The sequence below is a fragment of the Podarcis cretensis genome, assembly GCF_951804945.1.
Source record: "Podarcis cretensis genome assembly, chromosome: 8".
NCBI lineage: Eukaryota > Metazoa > Chordata > Lepidosauria > Squamata > Lacertidae > Podarcis > Podarcis cretensis.
This window is the reverse complement of record NC_137177.1, coordinates 17,512,951-17,538,540: the sequence shown is the minus strand read 5'-3', so window position 1 is coordinate 17,538,540 and position 25,590 is coordinate 17,512,951. Positions and strand designations below refer to the sequence as shown.

Here is a 25,590-nt window from a genome sequence, read left to right as displayed (position 1 = left end):
TAGGTGGGCAGGAGCAGGGACCAAGCAATGGGAGCTCACCCCATCGCGGGGATTCGAACCGCTGACCTTCTGATCGGCAAGCCCTAGGCTCTGGTTTAGACCACAGCTCCACCAGCGTCCCTTTCCCACTGGCACCTCTCTACATATGCTTTTACAGTCTGAGACCAGCAGAGGGCAACATCCGAATGGAGTAACATCCAAGGAAGTATCATCCAAGCAAGATCCCAAGAGGGTTCAGCAGCTGTAATGTTAAGTGAGGAATCCTTGGGACCCAAAGTCTGGTCTGATGCTGTTGTTTTTAAGCAGCGTTCAAGCGGTCCTTTGCTATATTTCTATCCCAGCTTTTAATGCAGATGTTCCCAAAGTGAACAGTTTGAAAACAGCAGTAATGAAAGTGGGCTTTCAGGATGAGAAGCAGCATATGGAAAGGAGAGATCTGTCACATGTCCCAGGGGATATAATGGACACTATTCATAAGGTGCTCGCAGGCAGCCGCAGATTGTACAGTGCTCTTTATTGAAACAAGCTGGGATTTTCCTGCTACACAATGTGGGAGCTCATTGGTGGGGGAAGTGCCATTTCCCTGCACAAGAGAGGTGCCAACTTCAGGTGTGGAGCAGGTAGGTGGGGCAGCTGGCTCTGCTGCATCTTTCAGGGTGGCACATTATGCTTGTGGAAAATATTGGCCCATCAGGGCTCCCGTTCATTCCAGCTTTCTTCAGCCTGGTGCCCTCAAGAATGTTTGGACTTTCTGGGTGGGGTTGATGGGGGCTGTATACCAAAACAGCTGGGGGGCACCAGGTTGTCAATGCTTTTTTGCTGACATGAGTGAAGGGGAATGGAAGATAACCACACTTGAAAAGGTGCCTGATTTCTGCTGATGATCAAGTTCAATTTCAGAATCGAATAATTACACACTCCTTAAAAGTGGCTTCTTTAAACCTTGGTTTATTGCCACTAGTGCCTAAAACAACAACAACACACCTTTCAGAAACACTTCTATGCAAATTGCCTCTGGGCATGTTTGAAGCACCTCTGTAAAAAGAAGGCTTCCTTTCCTGTCTTGCGTAATGTGTGGAATCTGGTTTTTATGCTAAAGCCTACCTGCCCTAGCATGGGAGAGCCTTCACACTGTCTTATCTGAAAGGTAGTATTTTGTATACAGTCACTGCATGCTGCTTCGGGGGCGGGGGGGGCATTAATCCTGTGTGATTACTGGTTGCACAGGTGCACACAGTGACAGCAAACACATGCACTGACAACTACCAACCTGTCTCTTCTGCCTTTGCAGCCTCTTCATTCAGACAGCTGACCAAAACTGATAAAATTCTGGCTTGGACCCCCCAATTTTGCCTGGGTTGCAAAAGCAGTCCCTAGAATTACTTTTGTCCAGCCCTAGGCTCAACTTGATGCTCTCCAACTACAATTCCCATCATTTCTGGTCATTGGCTCTGCAGGGAGTTGTAATCCAACAACATCCACCACATTGGGAAAGACTACCTTAGGGTAGCACTGAGCTGGCACTATAAGGGAGAAAACTTTCCCTCCTATAGCAGCAGCGAGGAACCTGTTATTCCCAAGGTACACATATCCCTTCTGAGCAACTTTTCAGAGTTTGAGGACAGATTTTAGCTAGGCAAACACACTCGGTGTGAGGAGTGTTGGCCTAGGGAGAGGGGGACTGGCACTGGGCCTCTAGTGGAGGAATCACTGCCCTCCTGAGGGTCCAAGCAGCCTTTGCTGAAGCAGACCTGAAAGACCCAGGTGCAGAAATCTACCACCACCAAGTTTAAGAAATGAGCCGTTTAAAGCATCTTGCAAAAAGCAAATTGCCACTGGATTCTTACAGCTGGGTTTTTAACACACACAGGAAGGAAGTTAAAAATGTCTGGTGGGAGTGCATTGAAGGAGCTGGCATTTGGACCAAGTGCGAAACCAGCCGCAGAAATGGAGGCAGGGCAGAAGGACATGCAGCTTGGGGACTGAGGCTTGAGGGTCCAAGGCTGAGCTTGCCTTGCAGATCAGTGTTCTCATTCGTTCTCTTATCGATTTAGCTGTCATGGGCAAGAGCACCTTCTGCCTTCTCTGCTTCTCCCTCCCTCCTTCTCCTCCCTGCTTAAAGGACATATTCTCAGCTTCAAGCTGAGCTGTCTGGTTTCCATGGAGACAGAGGTCTGAGGCCTACAGATCCCTCCTCTCTCCCATTACGGCTTTCCACTCTTCCACATTCTCTCTCTCTGCCTCCCCCCTTTTCCGCCTGTCACGATGCCAAGAAAAGCAATAACTGTATAGACAGAAGGTGCCAACAATGCGGCACCTTCCGTCTTGCCAGGGAGAGTCAGCGTCATTCTCTCTCTGTGTCTTTGTTTCAGCAAATGGTGGCTGGTGCTTTTACCAGCACGCTTAAGACAGGGGGTCCTGTTGGCCACAATGAACAGGTACCTGTGGGGAACAGGTACGTGAACAATAAAACCATTGTCCAGCCCATCCCATCCAATTCTGGGTCCCTGTGATGTCTTAACGGCAATTTTTAAAAAATACGTGCAAAATCACCTAAAAGTATGAAAAGTTAGGGATGGTTTCCAACTAACAAGTCCTGTCAGAACAAGGATTTATGCTTGTGCAGCAGAACTTCCCCTGTGCACCCCTAAATCTGTTCTATGGGTCCCCCTAACCCTCTGCATGAGATTGGGGTGGATAGGGAAAGAGGGGGTGTTCCATTGGATAAGAGTAAATCCTTGACCTTTTTCCTCAAAAGACTAAAATAGACGCTGGGCGCAACTTGCTAGGATTCCACAGACCCAAAGCACCCAAACAAGGGCTACTCTGTAGGGTAGCACCTGCTTCCCCAAAACAAATGCCAGGCCCTCGGGGTTTCCTTAAGCTTAAGGCGTCCATCACCTTCGCTGGCTGAAGTCCAACCGCTCAGTTTCTCTTCCGCCCTCTTTCAAGCATATCAGATGTGAACGGTAGCTAGGAGCCACCAGCCACTGATAGTCATGAAAGAAATGTCTGGCTATAGGAAAGCCAAGAGAAAGCAAGATTTTGCTTATCCAAAAAGAACAAATGCAACAGGTTATAGAAATTTGAAACCAAGCTGCAAGGCTACATATACATTATGTTTTTATATATGTTGGAAGCCTCCCAGAGTGACTGGGGCAACCTAGTCAAATGGGTGGAATGATATTATTACTTATTATTATTATTATTATTATTATTATTATGCAGATCAGCACTTCCCAAGGATTGGGCAGAGTCTAGATCAGGGGTCGGCAAACATTTTCAGCAGGGAACCAGTCTACTGTCCCTCAGACCTTGTGGGGGGCCGGACTATATGGGGGTGGGGGAATGAACGGATTCTTATGCCCCACAAATAACCCAGAGTTGCATTTTAAATAAAAGCACACATTCTACACATGTAAAAACACCAGGCAGGCCCCTCAAATAACCAAGAGATGCATTTTGAATAAAAGCACACACTCTACACATGTAGAAACATGCTGATTCCTGGACCGTCCGCGGTCCAGATTTAGAAGGCGATTGGGCCGGATCTGGCCCCTAGGCCTTAGTTTGCCTACTCATGGTCTAGATGCTTAGTTATGCCCATGGAATACCTCGTGAGTATCTGGCAGGTGAAACAGTCCATGCTCGGAGCACTGAGAGGTCACAAATACAGCCAAATTTCATGCAAATAAATGGTCACATTTGCATATTATCACTTAATTAGCATATAGAAAGAAGTAGTCTTCTGTGTTTTTTGTTTTGTTTTGTTTTGTTTTGTTTTTTTACAACGGCGCTGCCAGGGATAATGTATGATCAAATGGGTGGTATCCAAATTCTCAGGCTTTTGTTTTTGCTTGGCAGAGAGTGTATGAGGGGAGACTGTTAAGCCCAAGGAACCTTGAGAAGGGATTTGAGAGAGATAACTTGAAGAGATAACCTGGGAGGAAGGAGTTTCACGCACAGAGAAGGAGAACGAAGATGCACATTGTTTTAAGAGCATGAGATATGTATTGGGAAGGTTTCTTAATGTTTTATCATGTTTTTATATATATTGGAAGCTTCCCAAAGTGACTGGGGGCACCCCAGTAAGATGTGTGGGGTATAAACAGTAAAATTATCATGGAAGGGGACGGCCCTATTTTCATCGGAGAAATATTGGAGGGTATGGATGGAACATAACCATGGTGGTTATCATGTCTCGTAGGAATATAGGAAGCCATCACATACCAAGTCAGACCAGTGGCCTGGCTGGCTTGATATTATCTGCACTGACTGGTAGAAGCTCTCTGGGGTTTCTGTTGGGCTGCCTCCAGCCCTGCCTGACGAGAGCAGAGGTTAAACCTGGGACGTTCTGCAGGCCAAGCAGGTGTTCTGCCCTTGAGCTATGTCCTCTCCTGTTCTCTTTCCTCTAAAACATCCCAAAACATACCTTTCTTTATCCCCTTGATAATTTTGGCTGCCCTTTGCTGAACTGGCTTCAGCTCTGTGATGCCATTTTAGTAGTGAGGGATCTTCGTTACTGACAACCTGATCCTTACCTCTCCCCCCCCCCCACCCAACCTCTCTCTTCTTAATGTGTGGATGTGCTGAACCAAAGGTGACACATGGGCATAGCCAGAATTTTTGATTTTTTTAGTAAATCAAAGAAGTTGTTGAGCATTTCTTCGGAAATCACAGGTAAATCACAGACATCTGAAGGCAGCCCTGTTTAGGGAAGCTTTTAATGTTTGAGGTATTACTGTATTTTAATATTTGGTTGGAAGCTGCCGAGAGTGGCTGGGGAAGCCCAGCCAGATGGGCAGGATATAAATAAATTGGTGGTGGTGGTGGTGGTGTTATTAAAATACCCCGTAAATAGGACATTGGGGGGGAGGCTTCTGCTGGGGGGTGGGGCAGAACCTCAGATAAATAAGTACTTTCAATACTTTTCAATAATATTTGTGGATCTAAGGAAGGCAGCTGCACCCCCAGGGCTATGGCCATGAAAGTTAAACTGTTCCAGTAGCTCTTCAAACGCCATCTTGGCAGTCAAAATAACCCCACAATGAATTGGTAGTTGTTTGTAACCATGAGCTCATATATGTTTATATTCACTCGCTTTGATGTGGGCTAATTGGCTTTGCTTTGATGCTATGCTTATCCGTGGGCTTGGAGTGCTGAGCTTTGAGCCCAGAAAGTGGAACTATCTGTAAGACTTGGGTATTTGCCATCTAAGGCCTCCTCTGGTCAGGTGGAGTGATGGGAAGTCCTGGCCAAAGTGCTGTTTGCCGCTTTGTGTTTATAGAATTATAGACTTGGAAGGGGACACGAGGGTCATCTAGCCTGACCACCTGCGATGCAAGAATCTTTCACTCGACGTGGGGCTTGAACCCACCACCCTGGGATTCATGCCCTACTTCTTTCGTATATCTGCACCCAGCCACACCCACGAACCTCCCTTTGGGCCTGTGGTTCAGAACAGTTGATGGGACGTTGAACAACCAACCTGAGTTTGCCCTTCTCCAAAGTTTGCAATTCAGTTTTTGAAAATTTAAACACATCAAAATGTGCATTTTGAGAGGAAAAAAATAGTAATAGTAATAGTAATAGTAATAGTAATAGTAATAGTAATAGTAATAATTTATTATTTATACACCAGCCACTCTGGGCAGCTCACAACAGAATATTAAAAACACGATAAATTTACAAATACATACTTAATCACACATATAAATGCAGAGTTGCCTTTAAATTCAGGCTGATTTTTTAAACAACAACAAGCATACAGAGAAGCCATTGGTTCGGGTCCACCTCCACAGCAGAAGAAAACAAGCTTGCACTATCTGCCATGTGACAGCTCTTTAAATATTTCTTCTTTAAAAATCTTTTCCAGGCTAAACATACCCAACTCCAGGCGAAACATACTCAACTCCCCCAACCTCATAACCCTTGATTCCTTCCAAACCCTTGATCAGCTCTGTTGCCCTCCTCTGCACACATCTCAGCTTGTCAATATCCATCTTAAATTGTGGTTGGGTGGCCATCTGCCTTGTATGATTTAGTTGAGATTCCTGCATTTGCAGGGATTTGGGACCCCTTCAATCTCTACAATGCTACGATTCTGTGAAGAGAAAGTCTAGTCAGACAGTGAAAAGAAGCAAAAAGCCAGTGCAGCAATTTTAAAGAGGAATGTATTCTATGGCCTGAATGCAGAGAAAGGCAACTATTTCAAACACGAGTCATTGTGAGTAAAATTGCGTAAGATGGACTAATGGTCTGATTCAGCATAAGGAACCTTCTGAGGTGCCTGCATTTGTTTTTGTTTCTACTTCAAAGTAGTTTATTTATTTTATATTACTCTCTTCTCATTTATGAATCACTTCCCATGAAACACCCAGAAGCAATTTAACAGCGATAGCGATAGCGTCAACAAGAAAAAACATATGTATAAAACAATTTTAGATCCAATACATGAATGGACAGGGATTTTTTTAAAAAGTCTTTAGCAGGTGATGGATGCTTTAGCTGAGATCCCTGCATGGCAGGGGGTTGGACTAGATGACCCTCGGGGTCCCTTCCAACTCTACAATTCTATGATTCCAAAGGGTAGATGCCACCACACTAAAAGCCTACTGCCTACATTATACGTGCTGGGTGAGATGGCATTGGCAGGAAGCCTTCTGCAGAGCACAGTGGTTGGTTGGGTACATATGAATGGGCGATGCAATATTTTAGGTGCAGAGACCTTTGACCCTCTGTGGTCCCCTCTTGGAGCTACCCTTCTGCATGTGAGCCATGAAATCACAACCAACTCTGTGGACCTCCCTTATGACATCACTGGAGAGTTCTTTTCTTGGGTGTGGTTCTTCTCCAGCGGCTTCCTCTCCCCACTCAGAAGGCTGGGCATAATGCTTACCATACATTTCCTGCTCCTCTGGCTAGCCTTTTCTGCACAGGCCACAGCTTGCCTTCTCTGCTTCACCACCCAACGAAAACGTGCCCGCGTCTGCCAACACTTCTTTGGCCACCGGGTTTCCCAGCATGGGAACTGCCAACCGATTATGGAAAGGGCCTTTGCACGTTTCGCCAAAACCCAGGTGGGTGAGTGCCGTCCAATTGAGCACTGGACCAAAATGGAGGCGGTTGCACATACCACCTGCCCCCAATGTGCAATGATCAGTGTGCATGCTTATGAGGTGCTTATAGGATTCCCCGATCTTGGTTGTTTGACTTGAATTTTCAGGGGTTCAGCTATTTTTGCTGAAGATCCGCAACCAGAAATACGTTAAGCGGATCTTAATGGACAGGGTGATAGCTTGTCAGTTATCCCAGTGCTGCCAGTCAGTGTCAGTGATACTGACCTAAATGGAATGATGGTCTGGCACGATATAAGGTAGCTCAATATAAGTTCCTTGGATAGCTATCTGAAAGCATAGGCAAATGTGACCAACTTGGCCAGGCAACTGGGCTATTGTAGATGATGCCAGGGAAAGGAACCTAGGGAGGAAATGTCACAACTGAGGTGCCACCACAGAGAAGGCCCTTTCTCTGGTGGCCACCAGCTTCACCTCCAAAGGTGGGCTGACCTGGAGAAAAGCTTTCAGGTGAAGATCTGAATAGATTGGCAGGTTCATAAGGGAACAGGTAGCCCTGAAGGTATTTTTCTGCTTGGTTTTCTAGCTTGTGTTTGGCTCCCTGACATAGGAGATGCCATTCGCCACACTCACACTACGCTCCCGAGCTCCGCCCCTATCCAGAATCATAGAATTTGTAGAGTAGGAAGGAACCACAAGGGTCATCTAGTCCAACCCCTTGCAATGCAGAAATATTTTGCCCAACTTAAGTCTAGAACCCATGACCCTGAGATTAAGAGTCTCATGCTCTACCAACGGAGCTACAATGGGAAAGGGACCAGGCCCTTCAACAGCTTCCTGTCGTCTTCTTTCCAAGATGCGTCCGAAATAGAGAAGCTGAAGGACATATTTGGCAGAATGATCTTTTTCCTGGAGGAGAAAAGTATGGCAAAAGGTGGGTATAGACTCTTCCATCTTCTGCACAGAACTGCATATTTAATTGGATTTATCACCCACACTATTCCAAGGTCTCACGGCTGCTAGTGGGAATGTTCTCTTTTTTAAAAAAACCAAAAAATATTTAATTTTTTTTTAAAAAATAAACATACAACAAAAAAACAATTCAAGAAAAAACAAAAAAACATACAATTCAAAAAAACAATGCAGTATCTAGAAGAGGAGCCATGCCACAGCACCCACAGCACATAGAACATAGAATTCAACCATGCCCTAAAGGTCACATCCGCACCATAGCTCCCCCCAAACAAGAATCCTAGGAACTGTAGTTCATCATCTCACAACACTACCATTCTCAGCATCCTTAGCAAACTATTGTTCCCAGGATTGGGGTAGAGGCTATCGGGCTCATGATGGCAGAAGCCTCCTTGAATTAGAGCCTATTTTCTCTTTGTGTGACGAGTGAATTAGCTTTAGTGCAGGACTGGATAACCTGTGGGCCTTTGTTTGGACCACAGGTCCCATCACTCCTGACTGTTGGCCACACCGTCTAGGCCTGATGGGATTTATAGTCCCACAGTATCCCCATCTCTGCACAGAATCCAGCATTCTCCCATCTGATGGGTCTTGGACTGCAAGTCCCATCAGTCCCAGCCCAGCTGGGCAGTGCTGGTTGGGTTTGATGGTACGAAACAAGGGTGGAGAACCTTTTTTCAGTGTGAGGACTGCATTCTGTTCTGCACAACCATCTGAGACCTAGTGATATGCAGGGCCAGAAGCAAAAGCAGGCAGAACAACTAATACAATGTTTACCTTTCTTCAGCACGAACACATCCTCTCTATCTTCCATCCAGGCATGGGATGACACATTACAACCAGGCAAAGTCAGATAGGGGAGACTTCTGAGGGTCAAATGCACCTACAGGTCTGCATTTTGCCCCGATCCAGAGGTTTGCCACCACTGGTCTAAAACATCTAAGCAGCACTAGGTTGGGGGAAGGCTGATCAAGTACATAAACTTTTCTGCCACAATAAATTTCCCGTAGTGTTAAGTCTGAACTTTACATGTCAATATAGAACTCTCTCTTTTAAAAAAAATTGTGTGTGCCCTCTGCTCCCATGGACTTGGGAGCATTTCCTACTCATTTCAATGGGGGCTTACCCTCAGGTAAGGCAGCACAATATCGGGCCCATAATTGCTTTCAAGGGTTCATGTCTCTTAAAGGTTTTGCAATATAAAAAGCAAATTGGGGTTATAAATGGTTCCACGAGGGCGCTGTGAGGGAGACAGTAAGGCAGAAAATAAGCCGGGGCTGTCACTTTGTAGAATCTGTGCTTTTCTTCTGGGGGCACACAGGGGTGTGCATACCCCTAAACATTTTGTGAATCTAATTTTGGCTTCATTGAGGGGCAGTATTTCAACATTAGCAGGAAAATGAGAGTACCCCTAAACATTTTTTTAGAGGGAAAAAAAGCACGGTGTAGAATAATTCTCAGCTGCTTAATCTTTAAGTTGATTTCAGGCTACATAAATATGCATATCAGAAAAGAAAAGTGGTTCTAAAGAGGGGGGGGGGGAATCTGGTTTGTGCTTCATTGGGTGTCCATTTCCATAGCTCCAAAAACGAGAACATAAATCTTCCTTAAAATATGGACATAATTCATGTGTACAGAGCAACTTTTGGGAAGAATTGCGGTTGTTTAAATGCACCCACATCTCACCATAGCAGGGGAAACTGAAAAGGTTAGCCATGTGCCAGCTCAGTCCTTGAGCTGGGAAGCTGGCTGTTGTTAGGCAACTTCAAGGTCCCTACTCTCCTTTCCCAGAGTTCTTTATCTGTAAAAACCCATAGCTAAACTGTGGAATTCACTATCCCATGGGAGTCAGCGATAGCCACAAACGCACAATACATTTAAAACATAAATATAAATACATTGCATGATTATACAAAAAAAAAAAAACAACCAAAGCAGACCCCATAACAGCCACAGGAAGGTTTGTTGTGGTGCACTAGTAACAAAACAGCAGCATCTTAGTCTATCAAAAGCCAGCTGGGAGTGGGGAGGGGAGATAAGCCCTTCCTTAGCACCCAAAATATGTCAGCAGTGGCAATGCTGCAACCCTAACAAAAGAAAATAAAAGCCATTTTTAAAAACCCCACCTGTCCCATGTATGGAGAACAAGAAATTATTCTGATTATTTAAGGTAGGAAAGGTGATTAGACATTGAAATCATAAAATGATATAATTGTAAAGTTGGAAGAGACCCTAAAGGTTGTATAGTCCATAGCTGTCAACATTTTCCTTTTTTAAAGGGAAATTCCCTTATTCCGAATAGGATTTCTCGCAAGAAAAGGGAAAAGTTGACAGCTATGGTGTATCAATGACAGGTGACCATCCAACCTCTGCTTAAAAGCCTCCAGAGTCCACAACCTCTTGAGGGAGACCGTTCCACCACTGAACAGCTCCTACCATCAGAAAGATTTCCCTGATGTTTAGTCAGAATCTCCTTTCTGGTAACTTGAAGCCATTGGTTGGAGTCCTACCTTCCAGAGCAGGAGGAAACAGGCTTGTTCCCTCTTCTATGGGACAGCCCTTGAGATGTTTGATGGTGGCTATCATATCTCCTCTCAGTCTCCTCTTCCAGGCTCAACACTCATGGAAGGAAATATGTGATGGGGCTTAGGAAATATGCTTCCATGTACAGTAAGATTGGCCAGTTTCTTGGCTCCAAGGGACAGGGAGAGTAGAACGGACCCTGCATTGGCCAAAGAGTGCTGCCCAACCTTCTCCAGTCCAGAGTTCTCCATAGGTTTTGGATTACTGCTCCCATTACCCATGCTGCCTGGGGCTAGAGGGAGTTGTAGTTGTTCTGAACCAAAGTGCAAACTCAGGTTGTCTGCTAAACTTCTGATACACTGTTGTGAATCGCAGACCCAAAGTTGGGTTTGTGGGGGTGGTTGGGTACAGGGATGTCAGAAACATCAGAGCAATCAATTCCAGTGCTTTATTAAAGAAGGTGCAGACTTACAACAAATCCGCCTGCCAGGTATCCCAGCCTTTATAGACTGCAAGACGGACACTGCAGCAAGGCGATGGCTTGTCCCATGCAAACAATCATACATTCTTTATACACAAGGCATCATAGGTCACTTGGGCCGGCTGTTCCCATAAGGGCATTGGTGGCAAACAACCTGAATCTTGCAGACAGTTCCCTTTCTGGGCTCATTGCCCAGCATCCCAAACCCACAGATAAGGATAGCATCAAAGCAAGCCAATTAGCCTATATCGAAGCAAGTGAGTAGAAACATGTACAGAATGAGCTCACGATTATGACAACTACCCATTAATTGTGGGGTTATTTTGACTGCCAAGATGGCCTTTTGCATCCAAAGGGAACAACTTGACACGCTTCTCCATCTGCCCTCATAGTGCCTTATCCCCTGGGAGTTAAAGAAGCTGAGAAGCAGGTTGAAAAAGAGATGGCGCAGCTCAAAGCAGGTAATGTAGAGATATAACTGGACGTGGGGCAAAGGTGCTGTCTTAAAGCTGCCTGTTCCCTCTTTTGAGTCCGCAAACGTTGTTCCCTCCACCACACAGCCTCCTTTTCTATCTCCAACTTGAAGATAGCTTTGCATCCATGGCTTTGTCTAGCTGAGTGCATTATCATGTTCCTGGAAAATGCAAGTAGATCTCCTCTTGTAAGTCCCACAATATTTTGCTGGTGTCTCAGCCTTTATTGTGACTATTAGATGTGATAGCTAAATCAGACTTGTAAACAAGCCCATAGAAGTTAGTAGCCTGTGGAAATATTTACCAGAGGATGGCCAGACAGCTCCACCAGCCTGTTGCGTTTCCATGCTAGGCATGGAGAAAGGTGCTGGAGTTGCTTTGATATTACTTGGACAATCTTAAAAGGGGATTCGATGAATTCATGGAGATTAAAGGCTAGCAGTGGCTCCAGCTACGTTCTCCCTCCAGTGTTGGAGACAATATATGAATACCAGTTGGTGGAAATCACAAGTGCAGAGAGCACTGTTGACTCAGATCCTGCTTGTGAGCGCCCCATAGGCATCTGGTTGGCCAGAACAGGATGCTGGACTAGGTGGGCCATTGGCCTGATCCAACAGTTTCCTTCTGGCAACCCACTTGCTTTTACACTGGACAAGAGGAAAAACAGAATGCTCCATTGCTTTTCCTCCTCCATCACCTTCTCGCACACTTGCATGGAATTCATTCTTGCTTACCACTACCAGGCTAGTGCTTAATTACAAGGCTGAATAGAACCAGAGGTTTCTGAGACTGTGTACAATGGAATAACAATTGCTCTGGGGCAAACAACAGGAGAGGTTTTCATGTCCAGCGCATGGGCTTCACAGAAGTATCTGGTTGATTGCTGGGGTAGAAGTGGGGATGTGATTTGGGCTGGTCCTGCCCTGTAGCAGAGTTGAAGCAGTTAGAAGGCAGGTAGTGGTGTCTGAGTGATATAATAAGACTTTTTAATGGGTTAACCCTTGAGAGGAGGACATTTGGACTCCTTTTCGTGTGGTAAATGTTTGAATAGAATCAAAGGCTAGATGGACCTTTGTTCTGACCCAGCAGGGTTGATAGGTTTTTCTACAAGAAGGCTGGCTTACCCACGGCCCTCCAGAAGTTGTTGGTCTCCAACTCCAACCAGCCCCAGCCAGCATGGAGGATGGGAATTTGTAGACCAGCTATGTTTGGATGGCTGCAGATTCTCCACCCATACGTTCATCCAATACAAAAGCTCAAGGCGGCTTACAAAATTGCAATTAAAAATAAATTTTAAAATGGGTAATAGATCAGAGCTGGTGTGGTGTGCTGAACCAGGACCTGGGAGATCAGGGAGATCAAATCCCCTACTCAGTCATGAAGTCCACGGGACAACCACAGATCAGTCACTGTCTCAGGTTCAACGTACCTCACAGGGTTGTTGTGAGAATAAAATGGGGGTGGGGAGAAAAGCATGCACGACACCTCAGTTGAACTCCTTGGATGACAGGTGGGATAATAATAACAACAATAATTTTAAATGTAATAAACAAGCAAACAAATAATGCAATTTCCTCTCCTCCTGCACAGCTCCAGCCTGCATCCCACCGTGTGGTGAGTGCCAAAACCTACTGCTTTCCTAGCCCCTCTGTTCCAGCTTCCCTCCCTGGCTTCTGCTTCTATTCCCATCGCACTCTTTCATCTTCCTCCCAGGGTTCCAGAAAGAGGCTCGCCAGTACCGATGTTTGTCTTGCACCATGGTGGACTGCTCGCTGCCCATCGATTGCCCGAGTACATCCCTCTTGGTTCTTCCTTGATTTTCGGGGTCAGGGATATTTGCTGGCCCAGGTGGTGGAAAGATTCTGTGCCAACCGTACCAAGAAGGAACTTGCAGTGAGAGCTATGGAAACCACAGAGATGTGGGAGGGGAGAATCATAGAATTGTAGAGTTGGAAGGATAAGGAAAGGCCATAGCTTAGTGGTAAGACACATGCTTTGCATACCAAAAAATCGTGGGTTCAGTCCCTGACATTTAACCCCTGGTATCTGAAGAAGTGTGCATGCACATGGAAGCTCATGCCAATAATAAACTTATTTGGTCTCTACGGTGCTACTGGAAGGAATTTTTTAAATTTTGTTTTGGCATTTACAGATCGGGATAGGGAGGGGCTCCTGTCTGAAACCCCTAAAGAGCCACTGACTAAAGCTTTGATGATGTTTCAGGGGGGCTTCCTATGTTCCACATTGCCCTGGTGAATGATGCGCATCAAATTGGGCTCACAGCTTAATAGGAGACTTAGGTTGTGTGCATTTCAGGGGCGTTGGACTAGAGGACCCTTGGTGATCCCTTCCAACTTGGTGGTTCTATGATGATTCCATACCTGTGTAAAGTACGTTTGAAATATGTTCTTTCGCTCAGAAGAATTCTGGGCACTATAGTTTGTGACCGCTGGTAACTGTAACTCCATGAGGAGCAAACTATCTATTATTGATGTCTTAAACTGGTATACTGACCTTCGTCTGTAGATCTCAGGGCAGTTCCCAACATGTTTTGAATGTGCTTTCAAGGGATAGCGTGTACAAGGCCACAATGTCTCTGAGCACCATCTAGGATGAGAAATGATTTCCCCAATCTGACTAGCTCTGCTGAAAAATATATTAATTTGATTCTTTCTCCTCCCCGCTCCGCAATTCCTCATCTCCCAACCTCCCAGTTCAGGATGTGCATAAATCTGAAGGGGACGTGACACTTCTCAGCTGCGGAGTTAAGTTTGAGATTCCTGAAGACGCAACCTTCCGGTGGAAATTTGCCAAGGAAGTAAGTGGCTCTTGGGTGGTTGAAACAGAGCTGTCCTCGCTAAACCCCCCGCTTGTGAGGTAGCTCTATACCAGAAGATTAAATGCTCCTCACAGTGTCCCTTGTTCAAAGGTGCTTTGAGCAAGGTTTTTGCTGCAAAAAACCGCAAACCTTTGACTCAGGTTTGGAGGGGACTCCAAATTTTGGGGTTCATAGTTGATGAAGCCATTCTTAGGGCTTTCCTTAATTCCAAGTGTGTCTCCACCGATTTGTGGTGTAGTACTGCAAATCTTCATTCAAAAGAAATAACCATAGCTGTCAACTTACAGATTTGAAAATAAGGAACCAGCAGCCTTGAAAATAAGGGACCAGCAGCCTCACCTGTTCCAGGCACTCCAGTCTTCCTGTCCTCCTGCAGTCTGGTCAAACTCATGCTGGTAGCTTCGAGAACACTGTCCAACCAACTTTGTAACCAGAGGTTCAACTGAATAGAATCTGAATCACATGCACCACAAGGCCTATGCAGCCTCAACTTAAGATGGCTTCCAGGCCTGGCTTTGCACTGCAAAGTTTGCAGCAGCACATGCAACAAAATGGCGTCCAGCATTCAAAAAACCCCTCAGCTTGCATTAACTAGCCACACACAAGGCATGCAAGCTCCACCCCCAGTCGTTCTTAGACTTCTTATTGGGTGAGCAACACAGCCAAGCAACACAGTTGGAGCCTCCCTCCTCCCTGGCCGGCAGGGAGGGAGGGAGAGGAGCTGCTTCCTTTGAAATTTAAGGGACATCATTTAAGGGACATTTAAGGGACATCCACGAATAAGGGACAGCAGTGGGACATGGCGCTGGAATAAGGGACTGTCCCTTCAAATAAGGGACACTTGACAGCTATGGAAATAACACAAAATCCAATGCATGTCTAACGGTTTGGAGCCCTCACTGCAAGGAGGACTGTGTTCCTGAGGAGGGGTGAGAATGTTTTTGTGTATGTGTAAGTAGCCCAATGGGACGCAGGTGGCACTGTGGGTTAAAGCCTCAGCGCCTAGGGCTTGCCGATCGAAAGGTCGGCGGTTCGAATCCCTGCGGCGGGGTGCGCTCCCGCTGCTCGGTCCCAGCGCCTGCCAACCTAGCAGTTCGAAAGCACCTCCGGGTGCAAGTAGATAAATAGGGACCGCTTACCAGCAGGAAGGTAAACGGCGCTTCCGTGTGCGGCTCTGGCTCGCCAGAGCAGCGATGTCACGCTGGCCACGTGACCCGGAAGTGTCTCCGGACAGCGCTGGCCCCTGGCCTCTTAAGTGAGATGGGCGCACAACCCCAGAGTCTGTCAAGACTGGCCAGTACGGGCAGGGGTACCTTTACCTTTACCTTTAAGTAGCCCAATAATAGATATACTCACACAGCAGAATAGTGCTCAGTCTGCAAAGAGGATCATCCCCTGGCAGCTGAAACTGACTGGTCTCAAGACAGTCTTGAAAGTGACGCTGAAACCGACCAAGAAGTCTGGTATTGTTTCATACAACCAGTGCCGGATTTAAGCTAAACAAGCTATAGCTTAGGGCCCCCAAAAAAATTTAAAGGAAAAAACCTGGATGTACATTTCCAAAATATAAGACAAAAAACAAATAAAATAAAACCTACATACAGCAACAGTGTTTTTGTTGTGTAGGCTCCTATTTGTTATGTGCAAATTATAGGCTTTAGATACCTATTAGGTCCATAAATTACCATATAGCATATATTCAACAACAAAAACAGTGACAATTTGTTGTTGATAAAGGACAGCTGGACATATAAAGGGCCCCATTACCTTCAGTAGCTTAGGGCATGGGTAGGCAAACTAAGGCCCGCGGATCCAGCCCAATCGCCTTCTAAATCCAGCCCGCGGACGGTCCAGGAATCAGCATGTTTTTACATGAGTAGAATGTGTCCTTTTATTTAAAATGCATCTCTGGGTTATTTGTGGGGCATAGGAATTCATTCGTCCTCCCCCCCCCCGCAAAAATATAGTTCTGCCCCCTGCTGAAAATGTTTGCAGACCCCTGGCTTAGGGCCTCATCACACCTAAACCCGGCCCTGCATAGAACCACCATTTATTTAATGCATCTGTGATCCCTAGATGCAAGCAGCAACAATAAGCCATCACTATCAAGGTCAAGGGGCCCCTGTTTACTTGCAAAGACACCTGGCTTCCTGCTTGTTGGGAACAGGAACATTGGTGTACTTTTTCTGTGGCCTTGTAAGCATGCACAGATAGTCCTTGGACATTCTGTAATCTGCACAAGCGATCACAAGCTCTCAAAATACAGTTTAAAGGCTACAGCAATGATGAGAAACCTTTTTTTCCCCAGCTGGAGGTCCACACTGACTTCTGAGCAGGCTTCTGGAGCTACTGGTCGGTGGGGACAAAGACAGATGTGGACAGAGCGAGAAAGGCAAATTTTGTGTTTGTGCAGGAGGCTGGTTCCTACAAACACCCTTCCCTTTCTTTAATCCAGGAAAGCAAAAGGCATTATCAGAGTTGAAGGACACATTCCAGCTGAGCAAAAAATGCTCAGGGAGGATGCGATGTAGGAACAGCAGATGTGGCCTGGGGAGAGGGAGGGTGGAGAGAGGCGAGTTTTGGAAGCCAAACAGAGAATCTCAGAGGGAAGTATTTGACCCCCACCCCCCCAACCCCCGGGCTTGAGGTTCCCTGATCCTGATCTAAGGGAAGGAGCAATGTTTGTGTGCCTGAAGGTGGAACTTGAAAAGACACACACACCAGGTTTTTCTCCTTGAGAAAATAACCTATACACATCCCCCTATATATTCCATTACCCAGGGAGAAAGACAGATTTGCTTAAAATGGGGGGAGGTAATGTGTTTGATTTTGAACAGAGAAATGGCTGGAAAGGAAAAGGTTCAGCAGCCCCCACACTAGACAATCTGCAGCCACCTACAGCTAGTTTGCCTGGCAAAACAAATTCCCCGGGAGAGCTGGGTGTGGGTGCCAAATTGTGCAACTACACACTATGGGTTGCATTCGACTAACTTTTACTCAAAGTTGGACCCATTTGAATGAACGGGTCTCATTGGGTCATGGCCATTACTTACAATGGGTCCTCTTGGAATAAAAGTTAGCTGAATGCAGTTCCTCCTGTGTGCAGTTCCTCCTTGACAAGAAGGTTCTCCACACCTGGGTGCAAAAAATGTTCAGAGGATCCACCAGGATTCGCCTTCATCCAGGTAAGAATCTGAGGAAACACCTGAGGGAGAAGAGTCACAGCATGGCTGCTTTACGTCATTAGAAACAGTCATAATCATCACAGCATGAGAGGCACACCATATTCAGAGTCATTTTTGTCCTATCCCTTTATTGTTGTTACCATCGATTTATCATGAATCCTCTAAACCACTGTCTGAAAGCAATTTACATAAGCAAGAAACATAAAAAGCAGCTACAAATGTGAAAACAACAAATATATTTAAAATGAGTCCGAAATCCTAACAAGGAGAGACCCATTCAACCATCTGGGAAAGGCTGTCAGAAGAAAAATGTCCTCGATTGTTTTAGAAGGTGTACTGATAGTGACACCTGTCATATCTCAGCAGAAATGTTATTCCACAGCACAAGGGCAGCCACAGTAAAGGCCCTGCTCCGAGTTACTGCTTAGGACTTGTAACACTACATTTCCCTTCCTTCCTTCTCTCACCCCTCTTCTCTTTCCACTTCTCCACCTGCAGATCAGAACCAACAAAGTTTTCCTCTTCCAAGACCTGAACTTTGGGTTCAATCCTTCCCTCCTTATCCGCCCCACCCTGGAATCCCACCATGGCACTTTTGCCTGCCAGATCGCCGGGGAGGACGGGGTGCTGGTGAGGAAGTTCTTCTACCTCAACGGTGAGGAGTTGGGGCTTGTGGCACAAATGGGCTCCTCAGAAAAGTCCAGTTGTTTTTGGCTGGTGAGGCCTAGACTAGCTTGGGTCACATCAAAACCACACCATACATTTTAAGCCCGCTTATACCACTTTAACCAGCCATGGATTCCACCAAAGAATCTTGGGAACTGTAGCTTGCCCTTCGCCAAGCTACAATTCCCAGTACCACACCTCCCAAGTTCCCCCCAAATACGAGACATCCCATTTTCTCATGTGAGATCTCAGCAGTTGTTTTGGGTGCCGTGCTCTCACCCAACCAAAAAAACCCCCACCCCACTTTTGGGGGGTGAGAGCAAGGTACAGGTCACATGACTCACCCAGGAGTCCCAGTTTAGGTTTTTTTAAAAAAATGGACATTTTGGAGTAGTCTTCATAATCTACAGTTTCTTTTTTGGAAGCAATGGCTGTGAAAGTAGCATAAGAATAGTTCAAGGCTCACCTTTTTGCCCTGGCAGTGGACACCTGAGAGCTATATATCCTTGAGCAAGCTGCTTAAAATTATTTTAAATATTGTGCTTTAACCTGCCCTGGGACCTCAAGGTAAAGGGCGAATTAACAAACAAACAAGCAATGCATGGAGTGGCTGTGACCTTTGCTTATACAGTGGTACCTCTGGTTACGAATTTAATTCGTTCTGGAGGTCCGTTCTCAACCTGAAACAGTTCTTAACCTGAGACACCACTTTAGCTAGTGGGGCCTCCTGCTGCCACAGCACAATTTCTGTTCTCATTCCTGAGGTAAAGTTCTTAACCCGAAGTACTACTTCAGAGTTAGCGGAGTCTGTAACCTGAAGTGTTTGTAACCCGAGGTACCACTGTACCTGGATTGGGCCAGGAGGCAAATGTGGAGCCCGGTCACATGATGTTGCAGCAATAATATACAAAGGTAGAGCTTTCCCCATCACTGTGTGCTTGGGATTTTTGATTATTTCCTGCGCATTTGTAACCCGCCCTTCCTCCAATGGTTTCAGGATGTGGTTCATCCTGCCCTTTATCTGAAATGGATAAGGCTGAAAGGCAATGAGTGCTCCAAGGTCATCTGGCAAGAGTTTCATGCCTGAGTGGGAGTTTTTTTGAGCCTAACTCTCCCCTTTCCTTTTTGTGTCAGTGGGTGATTTCAACCAGAATTGCTCCATCAAAAAGCGTTTGCTCATCAAAAAAGCCTTTTATCTGGCTCTCCCCATTCTTGATCCTGTGCCCTGAGCACTGCACCATGGTGCTGCTAGGGGCAGAAAACCAGACTTTCTTTAAAATAAAAAAATAATAATGACTTTTTTAAAAAATGGTTGCATTTTTGCCTGTTGCTCAGCTATTAAATAGACAGGAGTTTCTCTCCCTAAAAACCTGGCAACCATGGACTAAATAGTGACACGTTGAATTTGCCACATCAAATTGGTACAAAAAGCCCTTAACAGAACTGGCCTTTTGACAATTGCCATGTAAAGTTCATCCCACACTTGCAAGAAACTGATCCTTCAGTATGGCAGTGTCCTTTGGTACTCCCTGCTCATTGATATTAGGCCGGTGCTATTGCAGTCTTCTTTTCAGTGATTGCTAAAAATCTTTTGTGTTTAAGCAAGCCTACCCAGACATATAAATCTGGCATGTGTGTGTTTTTATACTGTTTATTTATTTATTTTTAATTCCTGGTTTTCTTTTCATAGAATCATAGAATTCTAGGAAAGGGACCCGAGGGTTATCTAGTTCAACCCCCTGCAATACAGGAATCCCAATTCAGAAATCTTCAATGACAGAACCATTTAGCCATTTAAGGCCAACCTTTTCCTTAATGCATTATCTTATTGGTAACTTAATGTGTGTTTTGTGCTTTGCGTAAACCGCTTAGAGGTTTTGATGACTAAGCAGTAAATCCAGTGCATTGTTAACCTGTGGAACTCCCTGCCACAGGAGTCGGGGATGGCCGCTACTTGGATGGCTTCTGAATGCTAACTGTTGTGAATCACAAGTAGGGTGAGAACTGTTGCGCTCAGGTCCTGCTTTGGGGTTTTCCTTTAGGCATCTGGTTGTCCGCTGTAAGGGCAGGATGCTGGACCAGATGAGCTACTCGCCTGACCCAGCAAAGTTCCTCATATGTTCTCAAATTCAATAAGATATAGCAAGGTTGGTCTTTCAATGATGGTTTGGCTAAGTGGCTTGGACTTTTCCCTCTCCTGCAGTGACGGAGAAGAGACTTCATCTAGAGAAAGAGTTGCAGGAGATGTTCAAAGCCATCTTGAACCCCCCGCCGATGGTAGAGGTTGCGGGCGAAACATGGGGAGAGGAGGTGCAGACCAACCTAACCGACTCAGAGATGCCATCCTTGGAAGAGATTCTCTCTGGGCCAGACTTCCTCCACAAGAAGGTCGTTGTCTTCCTCATCGTGGGGATAGCCATGCTCTCAACGCTGGCCACTATGATAGCAATGTGAGTTTCCTTGCAGTTCTTCCTGCACAGAGGGCTGGGATTCCAAAATAAAGCGACTTGCTTTATTTTATCTCGCGTTCCGTTTGCCTCATTTTACAAATAAAAACGAAAAGTACCAAGGCACCGGTTTCCTTGCCTGGAACAACCTCAGCTCAGGGGTAGAAGATGTGTTTTGCACATAAAGTTGTCCAAACTTCAGTCTTTTGGGGAACTTCTATAAAAGTAGACAATACTGAAAATAAGATGGACAATGAGTGTAAGAAGATCGCTGGCAGGATCAGTTCAATGGCCAATCTCACAGTGGCTTGTCAACTGATTAAAACTAGTAACCTGCCTTTTAAACCAACTAACTGATTAAATCTAAGGCTGTCACCTGACTAAATAAATCCAGGGTTGCAAAACTACACCCATTTACCAGGGAGTTAGCCCCACATAGTAAACCTGCACAGGAAGGCCATTGATCCACGAACTGATTAAATCTGCTCAAATCTGCATATGAGAAACACCCATTTTAAAGGGGGAGAAAAGATCATTCCTGATTTTTTCCAGATAAGGTTGGCATACCCAAAGAAGATGCGTTTGCCTCCCTCCTCACACACAAGTGGAAGAATGGTGTTCACCATCTCAATTGTGTTGTAAATAAGTTATATTAAACAATGCTTTTTTATCCCTGGGGGTAAACCCCTAACGTTTTGCTTAAATTTGGCCTCATTGAGGGCAGTATTTCAGTATGAGTAGAAAAATGAGAGTACCCCTAAACAATTTTTAAGGGAAAAAAGCACTGATATTAAAAAATATGATTGAAAAATAAACAAATAAATTCTTAAGACCACATATTTAGTGCCAGGTGTGTGTGTGTATATATATATATATATATATATATATATATATATATATATATAATGATAGTTCCAACTGGCTAATAAACAAAACAGTTGCAACTCTAGTTAAATATATTTTATTTTATTTCATATTACTGCAATAAACAACTCAATAGTAGCCAATTTGTTCAGCATCAGCTACACTTCCTTTGTCATTCAATAAAAAGAAATTTGCTCCCCTGATTTTCAGGCCAGTGGAGTCAAAGTTCTGAAGCAAATAAATAAATAAATAAATAAATAAATGTTTTTCAGATGGATCCATCCATTCATAGTTTTCACCTATTTGAAACCTTACATGCTTAAAACAATTTAAGAACGGGCTTAGGGATGAATTTGAAACCTTGCATTTTAGAGCAGCTTTTTTTCCACCCAACAGATTTTTATTTTTAGAGGCCTTTTGTATTCCTACATTTTTGCATTTGGAAGCCTCAGGTTACTTTTCTCATCTCTCAAAAAGAGATGGGTTTTTAAAAATAGTTTGATCTGTTAAGCCCTGGAAGTTTAACTACCCCAATTCCCATTGTTAGAGGGAAAAGTCCTTTCGAAATATTTTCCCCATCTTCGGGAGCTCCCAAAAACACATTAAAAAGTGCTCTGTTATGCATGTAGCTCTGCTGGTTAAATTTGGCCGGCTAAACATCCTACACATTTTTTTGTTTTGAGATTTAAAGGTCTTTTTGAGATCAAGAGCACTTTCTCCCACGTAAGAATGCACCCTTGATTAATCTTATCTCTTAAGCAGCTGCTAAGAGATGTTAGTTTTAAGTATTTGGAACAGCCATTGAACTAAGCATCAACTCTCTGTTTGCTCCTTAGGACAATTTATCGCTGGGCTACAGACATCAAACTGTGAATTGGGAGGAACTTCACAGAACATTCCTCCCTTCCCCTCTACCAACCCCTTCTTTTTGCTGTGCCTTGGTAAGGACTGTACAACGATGACATCACCATTACAACACAATTAAAAGAATAATAATAATCCAGGTCACACACTGGAACTTCTAAGGACAAGTTATGAGTTTTGCAATTTGTACTCAGGATAATCTCTCTTCCATTTAATGACGGGGTGGGTGGACTGGTGACTAGCAAAAACTCCAAAGCGTGCATCTGTCTGTCTGTCTGTCTGTCTGTTGTTGTTTGTTTGAGCCTGTCTGAGCCTGTCACAACAAAAGAAAAAAGCACATTGGGTCCTCTCTGGGCTGTTTTAGACGTTTCTCCCGCACTCATCCCCATTAAGAGGTCCCCCCCTCCAAATTTCTGCAGAGCATAGGGTTGTGCCAAGCCTGATATCTCCTTCCTGCTAAGCGAGCAAGGCACTCAAATCTGAAAATGGAGAGATTAGAAGACACAAAATCTACAAGGACAGAGCTGTATTACATGTGGAAGGTCCCAAGTTCAAGTCCTGACAAGGCTTGAAACCTTGTAAAGCTACTGCCACGCAGTGTGGACTAGATGGACCCACTTTCTGACTGGACCTGCCTGCTGCAGCGAAACCAAAAGAAGTTTTCTAAATGGAAATTAAGCCAAGGATTATGAGCTGGTCCTGCAACAAAATGTTGCCATGTGGCCTGTTCCCTGTTCAGGATTCCGTTCCCTCAACACCCAGGTTCCACCCCATCCCTGCAAAAGTCCGTCTGTATTCCACGTCACGGGAGACAGTCAAGTAAGAAACTAATAGTGCAAAGTAGGAATTTATTAACATGGGAATTAACACATTCCTCTAGGACAGGGTTCGCCAAACTTGGCCCTCCAGCTGTTTTTGGACTACAGCTTCCATCATCCCTAGCAAGCAGGACCAGTGGTCAGGGATGATGGGAACTGTAGTCCCTAAACAGTTGGAGAGACCCAGGTTTGGGAAAGTCTGCTCTAGGAATTACTAGAAGGGTGGGAAACCTGTGCATCTCCAGATGTTGTTGGAACTCCCATCAATTTCAGCCCGCATGGTAGGGATAATGGGAGTTGTAGTCTGGCAATGAATGGACACAGGTTAACCTCCCCTGAACTGGTCACCTCGCCTCAAGAAGGATATTTGGGGAAGTTCAGAAAAGGGCAGACAAAATGATTGAGGGGATGGAATGGCTTCCCCAAGGTTGCAGCATTTGGGACTTTTTAGTTTATAGAAAAAGCAAGTAGGAGATGACATGATATATAAGTTTATACTAGGCATGAAGAAAACAGAGAGAGAGAAGTTTTTCTTCCTCTCTCATACATGACACTGGAACTCGGGAACATCCAAGGAAGATAAAAGAAAGAGTTCTTCAGGCAGTTAAACTTTGGAACTCACTGCCACAGGAGTCAGTGATGGCCACCAACTTGGGGGCTTTAAAAGAGGACTGGGCAAATTCATGGTGGGCAAGGCTAGCCATGGTTACTAGCTGCAACGGCTATGCTGTGCTTCCACAGCTGGAGACAGCAAAATGTTGAATATCATTTTATGGAAACCACAGGAAGGGAGCGCTTGGGTCCTGCTTGCAAGTTTCCTAAAGGCACCTGGTTGGCTGCTGTGAGAACAGGATGCTGGACTAGAGGGGCTAGTGGCCTGATCCTGCAGGCTCCTCTTACATTCTCATGACTAGAGCAGGGCTGACGAATCTGTGGCCCTCCAGAAGTTACTGAGCTCCATCTCTCATCAGTCCTGGCCAGTATTACCAGGAGGCAGGGATTATGGGAATTGTAGTCCAGCAGCATCTTTAGCATGGCAAGTTCCCCATCCCTGCTGCGCAAAAGGCAGAAAAGATCATGTTTCCCTGGTGGCTCGTGGCAGTTATTATAGGAAGGAAATTGAATTCACTCCAGACTATTCAGAACTATCACCCTACCCTGTTTCTCGGATGCCTCTAAAAACAGGCAGTTACAGATCTTTGAAAGGGAGCTGTGTGGAATTTTCAAATGAGAAGAAGCATTTCTTCTTCCAACAAAGCTATTTCATTTTTTTTAAAAAAGTTTCCTTCTCTTGGTGAATATGGGCTGCTGAAATTGGCAGTGTTCAAATCATCAGTGGCATTGCACTTGGGTGATTTTAGATTCTGAACTGAATAAGTTTAAAGTGTGGGCCCTGGGGCCACAATTAACAACTCTGCACTGAATAGAGCTCCAAGGGCTGATGGATCTTCACCTCCACAGATCGAGTGGGGATAATCTGGCAGATCCGCCTGAGCTAATCAAAGACACTTGATTAGATTACTGATTGTTGGGTATTGCCTTTTCTTCCTGACTCATTTGCCCCCAAGGGTAATAGGCCCACCCTAGACTCCATCCATTTCTCTTCAATGGGTCTTGGGAGGGGGTCTTTGCTATCCACACATATCCAAAACAGCAAAAGGTCTTCTGGCAGTACCTTAAAAAAACCCAAAACCTAACATATTACAAGTACATAACGCATGAAGCCTGGTGTGGTTTCTCTTAATTATGGAAGTTAACATAAAGCATGTGTTTGGCTAGGGGTCAAATTGAAAAGAAGAACATGATAACTTCTCAAGTGTTTCTCAGAGCTTTATGTGCACATGCGTGGTGTTAATATAGCACCCAAACTGTTTCGGCCAGGTATGGAATCCATTTGACGCTCCTTAAATAAGATGGGAGACTGCAGAGGGTGTCTTGGACTAGGCAACCTATATAATAACAAAAAGCAAGAGTTGTATTGATCGGTGGATACACTACTTTGTCAACTGCAAAAAATTATTGTGCTCCCATATCTAATTTTCTTCTCAGAAAAACTGAAAACAAATATTCTTAAATTTTAAAAAAACAAATAAATGAGGCATAGGTTTTTGTGCACTATGGATTCGTGAAGCATTATTCTGAATTATAGGTATTTTTACACATGGGTTGGTGGGGGTGGTAAAAAGCGAGAACTTTAAAGTGCCACAGGAGGCTTTGTAGCCCTCTGCTGCAAAAAGACTAACGAAGAAACTGAAACATAAAGGTAACGCAGGACTGTGAGGAACACATATTTGCAAACACAGGTGTTAGGTAGGAGACAAAGGAGGAGTCCAAGGGTACCTCGATAAACTGAGGCTGCAGCCCTAATTCCCATTTAGCTGG

General features: G+C 44.9%; 1 protein-coding gene across 7 annotated transcripts; it reads left to right on the top strand.

Moving 5' to 3' along the window:
- Nucleotides 1-1,532: 1,532 nt before the first annotated feature.
- On the top strand, nucleotides 1,533-22,557 carry SPACA6 (sperm acrosome associated 6). 7 transcript variants are annotated; one of them, XM_079986150.1, is made up of 9 exons: nucleotides 1,533-2,455; nucleotides 7,933-8,010; nucleotides 11,445-11,513; nucleotides 13,116-13,139; nucleotides 13,239-13,316; nucleotides 14,240-14,343; nucleotides 18,048-18,204; nucleotides 20,419-20,665; nucleotides 22,363-22,557. In XM_079986150.1, the coding sequence occupies exons 1-9, from the start codon at nucleotides 2,431-2,433 to the stop codon at nucleotides 22,397-22,399; spliced, it is 819 nt and encodes a 272-aa protein (XP_079842276.1). In that variant the 5' UTR covers nucleotides 1,533-2,430; the 3' UTR covers nucleotides 22,400-22,557. The 7 variants fall into 7 exon arrangements, with proteins under 7 accessions (XP_079842276.1, XP_079842271.1, XP_079842270.1 ...); XM_079986145.1 differs by lacking the exon at nucleotides 1,533-2,455 and adding an exon at nucleotides 6,094-7,083; XM_079986148.1 differs by lacking the exons at nucleotides 1,533-2,455; nucleotides 7,933-8,010 and adding an exon at nucleotides 6,107-7,079 and having other exon boundaries at nucleotides 14,245-14,343.
- The last annotated feature ends 3,033 nt before the right edge of the window (nucleotides 22,558-25,590 follow it).

What these genes read in the sequence shown, in the direction of transcription:
- SPACA6 (XM_079986144.1), top strand. Translation starts at nt 6,495, where the DNA reads ATGGATGCTTTAGCTGAGATCCCTGCATGGCAGGGGGTTGGACTAGAT. An exon ending in GATGGCGCAGCTCAAAGCAG is followed by an intron (nt 11,514 to 13,115) that starts GTAATGTAGAGA and finishes CCTCCTGCACAG; the next exon opens with CTCCAGCCTGCATCCCACCG. An exon ending in GAAGTTCTTCTACCTCAACG is followed by an intron (nt 18,205 to 20,418) that starts GTGAGGAGTTGG and finishes CCTCTCCTGCAG; the next exon opens with TGACGGAGAAGAGACTTCAT.